The sequence below is a fragment of the Lactuca serriola genome, chromosome 1 (assembly GCF_051521515.1).
Source record: "Lactuca serriola cultivar US96UC23 chromosome 1, Lser_US96UC23_V15, whole genome shotgun sequence".
Lineage (NCBI taxonomy): Eukaryota > Viridiplantae > Streptophyta > Magnoliopsida > Asterales > Asteraceae > Lactuca > Lactuca serriola.
The window spans coordinates 23,415,800-23,427,903 of NC_136408.1; the positions used below are offsets into that span (position 1 = coordinate 23,415,800).

General features: G+C 31.8%; 1 protein-coding gene, 1 long non-coding RNA gene and 1 pseudogene across 3 annotated transcripts; 2 read left to right on the plus strand and 1 right to left on the minus strand.

The window, feature by feature from the left end:
- The first annotated feature begins 316 nt into the window (after window positions 1-316).
- LOC145073743 (uncharacterized) lies at window positions 317-1,808 on the plus strand. The gene is made up of 2 exons (XM_079020272.1): window positions 317-453; window positions 891-1,808. Exon 2 carries the CDS (start codon window positions 917-919, stop codon window positions 1,616-1,618), a length of 702 nt encoding a protein of 233 aa, XP_078876398.1. The 5' UTR covers window positions 317-453; window positions 891-916; the 3' UTR covers window positions 1,619-1,808.
- A 3,949-nt stretch (window positions 1,809-5,757) lies between these two features.
- LOC145067768 (uncharacterized) lies at window positions 5,758-10,658 on the minus strand. 2 transcript variants are annotated; one of them, XR_013688882.1, is made up of 2 exons: window positions 10,545-10,658; window positions 5,758-6,686 (listed from the first exon to the last, which is right to left on the minus strand). It is a non-coding gene; the product is annotated as an uncharacterized LOC145067768 (long non-coding RNA). The 2 variants fall into 2 exon arrangements; XR_013688883.1 differs by having other exon boundaries at window positions 5,758-6,689.
- LOC145095138 (uncharacterized) lies at window positions 7,497-10,173 on the plus strand (annotated as a pseudogene).
- Window positions 10,659-12,104: the final 1,446 nt, after the last annotated feature.

The window sequence follows — 12,104 nt, forward strand, 5'->3', positions numbered from 1 at the left end:
CTAACCATTATTCACTAACAATTACAACCCAGTTTTGACGTATTAATACAAAAAAAAAAGGTCAATTTTCAATACTTTCCAAATTACGTGTTTTTTATTTATTTATTTATTTATTTATTTATTTATAACATTACTCTCTATTTTATTAAATCCAATGAGAATATGAGATTACAAAATTCTAGTTGGGTTAAGCCCAAATCCAAAAACAGATAGGCCGATCCAGTAGCTAAGCACTGCAGCGAACATTGCATGACACAAGAATCTTCCAGAGATTTTCAACAAACCAAACTCTATCAGATTCAACGATTTTAAAATGCTAAACAGGAACGAAGTCTTTAACAACCATCGCATGCAACTAGGAATCTTCCTCCGATTCTACACCTCAAGCAACGAATATTGATTTCAGGGTGCATCGCTTTCGCCGGTCGCTGTATTTCTCCGTAGATCTATACGGTGAGTTATTTCCCCGATCCTCTGTAGTTTTATGATCTTTTCCTGATCTTGATTGATGTTTGTTTTGTTTCTTCCACGAATCGAACCAGTTTTTCATAAATTCATCTTCTGTTTAGTTTTTCCGAATTCGTTTCAAGTAATGAACCATTTTTGATTGAATTTTCTGCTCCTGAAACCCTAGAAGGTCCAAGTTTTGTTTGATTGATGTTTGTTGTACTTTAGGGTTTTACTTGTTCATGTAGTTTAATTGATCATCGGGATTTTGATTTATCGTTGCAATTGTTGGATGGACGATGTAAAAAAGTTTAGATACTTCGATTTGGTTGTCTGCAAGTCTATGTTACCATGAAAGTTTCTTGAGTTTCTAGGGTATTTTGGTTATCTTTCTTCTTGCTTTTTGTTTGAAGTTTGATAATTAATTGGTGGGCTTACTACAGGAAATTGAGCATTTGCTCTGAGAGAGATGTCTGCTGGGTTTGGGGAAGTGCCAAACAGGTCACCCCAATCCCCATCTTGTTCAAACCCTAACAATTCCAACAATGGCGATCCAGGAAACTTTGAATGCAACATATGCTTTGATTTAGCTCAAGATCCAATCGTGACTTTATGTGGTCACCTCTTTTGCTGGCCATGCCTTTACAAATGGCTCCACATTCATTCACATTCACAAGAATGCCCAGTTTGTAAAGCCCTAATTCAAGAAGAAAAGTTAGTACCTTTATATGGAAGAGGCAAAAACTCAACAGACCCAAGATCAAAGTCAGTTCCAGGTGTCGAGATTCCACATCGGCCGCCAGGTCAGCGACCGGAAACCGCCCCTCCACCAGACAGAAACGCATTCCCTCAACATGGATTTGGATTAATGGGTGGTTTTGGGCCTGCAATGACTGCAAGTTTTGGGAATTTTACTTTCTCATTTGGTGGGTTGATTCCATCTTTCTTTAATGTTCAAATGCATGCTTTCACTGGTCCTCAGATGTATGGAAATGGTGGTGGTGGTGGTGGAGCTGTTCATGGTTTTAACTATGGCGGCAATCATCATCATCATCATCATGGACATGGAGGCCATCAGCAGAGAGGTCATCACCATGAAACAGGTTTTTCTGCAGCTTCACCAATTCTGATAATTGGTCTTCTTTTTCTGTTGGCTCTTCTTTGGAACTGAGTTAAATTTTAATATGATGTGGACATCACATAGTTATTTGCCATTCAGAATGAGAATTGAGAAGTATATCATTTGTTTCTTTTTTCTTTATTTGATTATGGTATATGAAGCTGTTTATAAAAGGTTTGCTTTTAGACCATTATTTGTACTTTGAACAGTGTTTGATCATGAGGATGTTTTTTGGATTAAACTTACTTGTGTACTTCTATGTCCCCCTGTCTTGTTATAGGGTTAATGTAATAATTTGACCTATTAAATAATGGGATTGAAGAGGTGTTTGAGATTGCTTATGAAAGGGGCTTATTGACTTTTGACTTTTTTAAAAAGTTAAAAAGTAAAAAAGTGCTTGCGAATGGATAAAGTGATTTTAGAAATAGCTTTTCAAAACACTCAAAAATGAGTTTTTGAAAATTCGCATGTATCTTATCTTTCAAATGCTTACAACTTATTCACCTAAATCAACTATGAAATGACTATAGGCTAGTATAAACTAATACAAATTACAAATAAAATGTCCTAATTTTTTTTTTCAATATAGATTTGATTTTTTTTTCTATATAAATTTCAAATAAATTTTAAAAAGTAGGTGGGTTCGAGAACCCACCTGGTCTTTGGGTTTGCCTTTGACTTTTGACCATCTTAATATAAGGTAGGTCCTCATTTCAATCCTCTCAACCCGAATCATCGCCATCACGCTCTACCTTTATGAAAAAAAAGCCACATATGGCAATTAAGTCATCACCCATTAATAAGTAGGCCTTACAAGGTCTAAAATCTTATCATTCTCCTGAACCACATCACACCCAGATCACACCATCGATTAATCCGGAGGTTTAGATCTTCCATATATGTGGTTGTTTGGATTTTCCATAATTGTTCTCCATTTTCTTCCCAAGATTGAACACTGGAAATATTTTGTCCAATTTTTGGTACATGTTCTTGATGAGTTTTTTTCTTGTGATGACAAAAGGTTGGACCATTAAGCCATTTTGTAGAAATTTCATATTTGTTTAAGCTTCATTGATGGATTTGAACTTATTGGCGTTTTGTTTTGTTTACACGATGTTTGTAATTTTGTTCACAAACAAGGTTTATAAGTCCTTGGTGGTTAGATTGAATTATGTCCAAGGGAAATAGTAACGTTGCGTTTAGTTGTGGAAAAATAGACTGTTTTCCGGAAAATTTTCTTAGAAAAATGAGAATTCTGGAAACGCGTTTAGTTTGTGTATCTTCTAAATTTTTCACGAAAAATGAAAATTTTCTGTTTTCTAAAATTACAAAGAAGTTTGAAATTTTTGGAAAACTGATAATCATTGTTTTCTATATTTTTTCAATTTCAATTTTTTTTAAAAATATAAACACACACTTACTCCGACCCCATCTACCTCTAACTACCACTGCCTTAACACCCTCAACTCACCACATCTTTACCTATCTACCTACATCCACTCTTAAGCCCACCCCACCCCCCATAAACACCCCCTCCCCCTACGGACACACTCACCCACCCCCACACCCATCCCTACCCACATCCCCACAAATACACACACACATATACCCACCCCTACCCCCACAAACACATACACACAGACACACACTTACCCAACACAACTACCTTAATCACCGACCTACCATCACCACCACCACTACCTCATCACCACCATTGCCGTCGCCACCCTGTTGCCACCGCTACCACCATCACTCCCACCCCCGTTGTTGCCCCCACCATCGCCACCGCCCCCACGCCCACCCTACTACCCCTACCGTTTTTGTTTTTCTAAAAATGAAAACCGATAGAAAAATGCACATCTAAACATGTTTCCTAATTTTCTATAACTGAAAATGAAAAATGAAAAAGTTTTAACTAAACACATTTTCTAAATTTTCCAATGAAAACTGAAAACGGAAAATGAAAATTAAAAAGGGGAAACAAAAAACGAAAAACGAAAAACAAAAACTGTTTTCCCGTAACTAAACGCAACCTAAAAATTACAAATGAGAAGAGTCCAAAGATGATGTTGAGTTTGGAATATGTTTACCCTTTGGTTCTTAAATTCAAATGCTAACGTAAATCGATATTTCATCTTTATGGTGGTTTGAGTTTAGAGAGCTAATCGACGATGACAAGGAAAGGGTTGGGGTATGGGATGGCAGAGGAGCAGTGGTCACTAAAGACGATTACAGTCACAAAAATCCAACACAAACCCATCATCAAAATCGAATTCATCTTTGATTCTTTAATCTTTACCCCCCCTTGTTTTCCACCTCAACTCAAACCCACCATCACAATCGACGTCAACCTCTGTCACATTTGGAGAGCTCGGATGTTGGAAGTCGTGACTTGCCGACACATTTATGGGTTTTGTTTTCGATTTGATTTCCGTTCATGGTTTCATATTTGGTAATGGTCTTCATTTTCGATTGTGTTCTTGTTTAAGAACAAAGACGACCAGATGGATGAATGATTAGATTATGGTCTATAGTTTTGGATTTTTGGTTTGTTGAGATTTCATGTAACATCCTTACTTTTTAACCACCAATATTATGGTTGTACATATATCATCACATGTAATCATGATAAAATATAGTTTTACAAAAACCTTCATGAACGTTATGAGAGTGTACAAGATATTTGGTGTTACATCAATACATTCCAAAGGCTTTACCAAGTTATAAAAACACTTTCATTCTTTAAGACTTTAACAAGTCATAAAGGTCAAACACGAGGAATCTTTTCCCCAAACATAAGCTTTGTAGATAGATTGCATATATGAAAATTTTGTAACTATGTTTCCTTCAGAATAAATATAACTGTGTTTTCCCTTCAGCGAAGCTTTTACGATGTTTCCTTCAGGAAACATTTTACTGTGTTACCCTCCGGAAGCCTTTTACCGTGTTGGGGAATTTATACCTCTGACACTACTATCTACGAGAAATCCATCATATGATAGTTGTCACTGTGTCTTGTTATGGGAACTTGTTAGATAATCATCCTTTAACAACTATTATCCATGGGAAGTACTATCTTGGTAGTTGTCGTTAGAACGCCCTCTTTTTCCTTTTCCCGAAAAAATCTCCTTCAAACTACTTTGTACTATATATATATATATATATATATATATATATATATATATATATATATATATATATATATATATATATATAAGGGACACCCACACCTAGTTTTCTTCCTTGAGAGATTTGGGGATGTCTTGGTTTCGTACCCCAAATGTATCAAGAAAAACCCATTTGGATTCCGGAAAAGGTGAAGTTGAAAGAGGGAGAAGATGCTATTGAACCTAAACATTGAAGAGTAGCGGTGAGTTTTAGTAATTGATATGCGCCTTTTGGTATCATGAGAGGCTTTGATACGTAATTTATATACTAGTTTTAGCCAACTAATTTAACTAACTATTACGCCTAAGGCAATGTACCTAATCGGAAATAGAATAGCACAAATAGTCGGGTATCGAACATAGAGAACGAAAATAATAACTTATTTTATCTACTAAAGTTAACTAAATAACTATTAATTAAAAAGATGATTTTTCTCTAATTTTGCAAGACTAGAAACTTAAACACTCTGTTAACACTTAAAAAGAAAACAAATAGCAAACACACGAAAAACTAGGAAAACAAGAAACGATTTTTACCAAGATAATTAAGAGACTTTTGTTTAGATTCGATATACTTGCTTTTATGTTTGAATTAGTGGAAGTGCAATGTATTAATGCTTCGTTGATTATTGATTCCTAAGGTGACTAGCTTAATGTTCACTAACATAATCCTTTAACAAATAAGTTCATTCATTCGGTGATCAAGCGGATAAACTAACAAATTTACTAGTGTTCGATTCAAGTTATGTGAGACTTATAATGAATTGATTTATTAGGTTAATTAAATAAATACAATATATGATTGATCTTCATATATTAGCTCCTACATCCACTTACCCACTTTTCTATTTAACCTTAGGTTTTTGGTCAAAACACTAGTCCTACAATTTTGCCAATCAAAAGATCATAAGATTCAAGCCAATTAAGAATGATAAGTCATGCAAACTTAATTAAACTCAGCAATAAACATAAAAGTAGTTATCATAAATATAGAGAGGTTCTTTAACAAGCTAACATAACAAATAATCAACTAGCTTAATCCAATCTATAAAATCAACTCATAATAACGCAAGTAATCCAGTCTAAATGAAAGTTAGGGTGTTTAGCCCATAACTTCAACAAACAAACATGTAAAAACAAGATTCACTTTGATAGTCATGACAAAATCAAAGTAAACAAGTAAAAAAGAGTAACATTGCCTTAGATCTCTAAAAAATGAAGCTAATAACCGAAATATATACTCCATATCTCCCAAGGAACGTTTCTTGCCTCCAAAAGTCGATAATTACTTCCGGAATCCAACATGTTTGAGAGAAAAGTCGATCTATATATAGTTTTCGAAAATTGGTGCACCACGGCGTGTTAATGGCCACCACACTGTGGTTGGTGTAAAAATCGCATATCCGACGAGCCATAACATAATCGGGATTTCTCATTTTACCACGTCGTGGTGAGGGTCATCACACTGTGGTTTTTCATCTTTCCTTTTTCTTTTTGCCTTAGTCGAAATTCCTAGCTTCCAGCTCCCAATTTGCTTCCTTTTTTATCCCGATCATGTCTTTTACCGCTACAACACAAAATATAACAAGTTAAGTATCTTTTGTACTAATAATAAGCAGGGCCGGCCTTAATGTTTTATAAGTGAAGGTAGGGCTTAGGGCCCCCAATTGTAAGGGGCCCCTTTACTTTTGATCCAAGGTAATAGTTTCCAAAAAATCACGCGTAAGTGTAGAGGGATTCTTCAATCAAAGGACGATACGCATATACGACATAAAACTTCCGTTCTTTTTCCATTATCCTTCTCAATTATATGCCCTTCTCCAATCGTCTCTTCTATTCTTCTGTTTGAGTTGCTGTCTCGCTGAATCGCTGCAAGCTATTGTTCTTCAATCTTCAGACTTCAATTCTTCTTCCTTCTTCATTCTTTGTTTTTCCTGATTTGATGATCTGCTCTGCTGTGATTGAATGATTGAAACAGTAAGTCGGCATTAATATGCTTTGTATTTTCACTTATTAGTTTTGATCTTGTTATTATCTATGATTATCTAATTGGGGGTTAATATCCAATTAATTAGGGTTAGCCGATGGTGAGCAACTATAATATACATTTGAAATTTTGTTGTTTACTTTATAATATTGGAGTTGGAATCGTTTGAGTTTTCCATATACTTTCAATCATGATTTTTGTATTAAATAATCATTATTTCACTTGTTAAAGTTAGAAATTTTCTACAGATGAAAGCTAGTGGTTTGGTAAATTAAATAACAAAAGTGCATGAGAATATGGCAAAACGTGGTCCTGATCATTCAAATGGCAAAAAGTAGTCCCAATCATTCCAATTTATATTGCAATTGTTTGTAATTTTAATTTTTTATATTTATCTTTCATTTGCATTGATTCAAGAAAGAGGTGGTCCAATCAATCCAAATTATAATGCAATTGTTTGTATTTTTAATTTTTTATATTTATCTTTCATTTGCATTTCAAGCAACTTTCAATTTAATGCATTTAAAAAATGTTTTAGAAAAAGAAAAACATGTAAACAATATAAAAATCTATAAAATACTATTTACCCTTCAGGTTTTTCCTATATATTCTATTCATCCTTAAGTGTGGATCTGTGCAGGAATGAATGTCCAATAACTCATTCCGGATTTGGCAGATTTCATTGTTTTTGAGCTTTTTATTGTCTCAGGGGCGGTATAATCCTAATCCATATCCTCTATAGTTGTAGTTATTATCAATCAAATAATTAATAATCATGTCAAAGAGAAAATACGAATCCGGTGCCTCAAAAAGGAAACGAAAAATGCAAGAAGAACCTTTTATAGATAAACAAAAAGGGTCGTTTTTAAAATATTTAACTACAAACAAAAATGTTGATAATGAACAACAACAAACTAATGTTGATATCGAACAAGAACAAGATAATGTTGATAATAATAATCATGAACCAACTAATATTGAAAGTGATAATGAACCAACTAATATTGACAATGATAATGAAAAAACTAATATTGAAATTGATAACGAACAAACGAATATTGAAAATGATAACGAACAAACTAATATTGAAATTGATAATGAACACACTAATAGTGAAAATGATAACGAACAAAGTAATATTGAAATTGATAACGAACAAACTAATAGTGAAAATGATAGAAAAAGGTCCTATTAAGATATATGATCCAAGTAGATGGAATAATATTAGTACTAATTTAAGAGATTTAATCATAGAAAAAGGTCCTATTAAGATTTATGATTTTAAATTTCCAAAAGATCAACATTTAAGAAGCTTTAGTACATCTCTTTACATGCAAAAAATACTAAATGGAGAAAAATACGAACGAACATGGTTGGTTTATTCTATAGATGTAGATAGAGTTTTTTGTTTTTGTTGTAAATTATTTAATGTGAATGCATCCACATGTTCATTAGCACATAAAGGTAATAATGATTGGAATAATATTTCTAGTATATTAAAAAGACACGAAGCAAGTAACGGACACATTCTCAATATGAGGTCATGGATTGACTTAGAAACTAGATTAGCAAATAATAAAACAATTGATAAGCAAATCCAAGAACAAATAAATAAAGAAAAAGAACATTGGAAAAATGTATTAATAAGAATCATTGCTGTAGTAAAAACATTAGGAAAAAATAATTTAGCATTTCGTGGAACAAATGAAAAGATTTATGAAGAAAATAATGGTAATTTTTTAACTATAATTGAAATGATTGCGGAATTTGATCTTATTATGCAAGAACATATTAGGAGAATTAATGACAAAGAAATTCATAATCATTATCTTGGACACAATATGCAAAATGAACTTATTAGTTTATTAGGAGAAGAAGTTAAAAGTAAAATAATTAAAAAGGTAAAAGAGGCTAAATACTTTTCAATAATACTTGATTGTACTCCCGATACAAGTCATAAGGAACAAATGTCGATTATCTTACGATGTTTAGATCTTTCAACAACTCCAATTGAAGTTACGGAGTATTTTTTAGGATTTTTAATTGTAGATAATACAACCGGTAAAGGCTTATATGATGCAATAGTTGATGAAATTAAAAATATAGGACTAGATATAAATGATGTTAGAGGTCAAGGTTATGACAATGGATCAAATATGAAAGGAAAACATCAAGGTGTACAAAAACGGTTGTTAGATATTAACCCTAGAGCATTCTACACTCCGTGTGGTTGTCACAGTTTAAATTTAGTAATTTGTGATATGGCTAATTCGTGCGATAAAGCTAGTGAATTTTTTGGAGTTATACAACGTATATATTCGATATTTGCTTCATCAACTCAAAGGTGGAAAATATTACAAGATAATATATCAAACCTAACACTTAAATCATTATCACAAACTCGTTGGGAAAGTAGGGTAGAAAGTGTAAAAACAATTAGATTTCAAGCACCACAATTAAGAAAAACACTTTTACAATTATCTAAAAATTGTGGAGACCCAAAAATTAAAAGTGAAGCTAAATGTTTAGCTACATATGAACTTGAAAACTATGAATTTTTATTAGGAATGATTATTTGGTATGATGTTTTGTTTGCTATTAACACTGTTAGTAAAAACTTGCAATCAAGTGATATGTGTATCGATGATGCTATAGATCAACTAAATGGACTTTTGTGTTTCTTTAAAGAATATAGAGAAAACGGATTTGAAAAAGCTTTAGATTATGCAAAAGAATTGGCATTAGAAATGAATGTAAAACCTGAATTTCGTGAAAAACGTATCATTTAAAGAAATAGACGATATGATGAAAATGTTGTTAATGAAACTATTAAAACTCCTGTCCAGTTATTTAAAACTGATTACTTTTTATATGTAGTAGATAAAGCCATTACTTCACTTAAAAGTAGATTTGAGCAATTTAACGAGTTCAAAAATATTTTTGGTTTTCTATTTAGTATAGAGGAATTAAAATCATTTGATGAAAATACTTTGAAAAAACATTGTTTAAATCTTGAAAAATCTTTAAAGCATGATGATAGCTTAGATATTGATGGTTTAGATTTATTTAATGAACTAAAACTTTTAAGACATATTATACATTTAGAACGTGATACAATTATTAATATACTTAATTACATTAAAAAGTTTAGTTCTTTTCCAAATGCATATGTTGCCTATAGGATTATGTTAACTATTCATGTAACCGTTGCCTCTGCAGAAAGAAGTTTTTCTAAATTAAAACTATTAAAAAATTATTCAAGATCTACAATGTCACAAGAAAGATTAAATGGATTAGCTATTTTGTCAATTGAAAAACATTTAGTAAAAGAAATTGATTATGAAAATTTTATTAAAGAATTTGCATCTAAAAAGGCTAGAAAAATAAACTTTATGTCATAAAATATATTCACAAAAAAAATATACATAATTTTTTTTTAACCCCGCCATTTGTAAACCTTTTAGTTTATTATTGCCGGTCCCAAGCCCGGATAAAGGAGGAGGGTTTATAACATTAAGTATATTAATGTCAAAGGGCCCCAAAATTTTGGTCGCTTAGAACCCCCAAATTGGTTGAGCCGGCCCTGATAATAAGCATAATTATGGTTAAAAATATGAAGATATGATTATATATATATATATATATATATATATATATATATATATATATATATATATATATATATAGATGTGCACATATCAGGATTTAATGAAGCCTCATCATCAAATACTCAAAATTGACCCTTCAAAGCTACCTTCAGATATCCTTTTTGAAATGAAAAAAACATTGAATTTCTGCAAGTGAAAGAGTTGAAAAAAGCTACCTTGTTAGGTTTCAAAATGAAGCATATGTATGTTCATCAGTATGTGTGTGTTATGAATCAGGAAGAACCTGATGATGAAGATGACCAATGCTTTTGTTTTGTTTGTGTGTATGCAGGTATTGCAAGTGAAACTCTAAACATGATATATATATATATATATATATATATATATATATATATATATATATATATATATATATATATATAGAGAGAGAGAGAGAGAGAGAGAGCGGGGGTTACTGGTAGAAGGTGGGGTGAGATTTTATTTTTTAATTTTTTTTCTAAATATTTAAATACCGAAATTAATAAAGAAAAATAAAAAAAGATAGACTAAACTTCAAATTTGGTACCAATGGTTAACAAAAAAGTGTGGATAAGGTCAAAAATCTTTTGAACTTGTACGAATGGTCTAAAATAAGATTTTTTTTTTTTTTTTTTTTTGTTAAACATGAAAAATACCTTTTTGCCCTTACTTATTTATTTATTTTTTCTTTTTTATCTATTTTTCAAATACTTTAAATTGCTTAATTAATTAGAAATGTAATAATTTGACCTATTAAAAAAGGGGATTGAAGGGGTGTTTGAGATTGCTTATGAAAGGGGCTTATTGACTTTTGACTTTTTAAAAAGTTAAAAAGTCTAAAAAAATGTTTGCAAATATAAAAGTGATTTTAGAAATAGTTTTTCAAAAATAGTTTTTGAAAATTTGCATGTTTCTCATCTTTTCAAAGTGCTTACAACTCATTCACCTAAATCAACTATGAAATGGCTATAAACTAATACAAACATTTTTTAATGTATCGACTTATAGGATCTTGACATGCATAAGCTTGTCCAAAGTACTCCAAACATTTTTTTTATAACATAAACTATTAAACACTTTTATCAAAAAGTGTTTATTGAGTTAAATAAGCAAATCCCAAAAATGATGTTGAGTTTGGAATATGTTTAACCTTTGGTTCTTAAATTCAAATGTTAGCGAAAATCAACATTTATGTGGTAGTGTTTAGAGAGCTGATCAACGGCGACATGGAAAGGGTTGGGGTATGGGATGGTGGAGGAGGAGTGATCACTAAAGATGATTACGGTCACGAATCACAAACACACCATCACGATCGAATTCATCTTTGATATTTACTTCCTCTTGTTTCCACCTCAAATCAAACCCACCATAAACTTTAACCTCTTTTAGATTTGGAGAGCTCGGATGTTGGAATTCGTGACTTGCCGACGTTTGATTCCCATTTGATTTTCGTTAATGGTTTCATATTTGGTAATGATCTGTATTTTCGATTTGTGTCCTTGTTTAAGAACCAAGATGACCAGATGGATATGAATGACTGGATTTAGTTATCGTTGGATTTATGGTTTATGTGTTCGGTTATGGTCTATGATTTTGGATTTTTGGTTAGTTGAGATTTCATGTAACATCCTTACTTTTTAGCAACCAATACATTACTATGCTTAAAGAAATATCATGACATGTAATCAATGATAAATATGGTTTTCTCTTCATGAACTTTATCGGAATTTACAAACTGGTTGGTGTTACATCAATAC

Coding starts and splice junctions, on each gene's coding strand:
- LOC145073743 (XM_079020272.1), top strand. CDS start 917: ATGTCTGCTGGGTTTGGGGAAGTGCCAAACAGGTCACCCCAATCCCCA.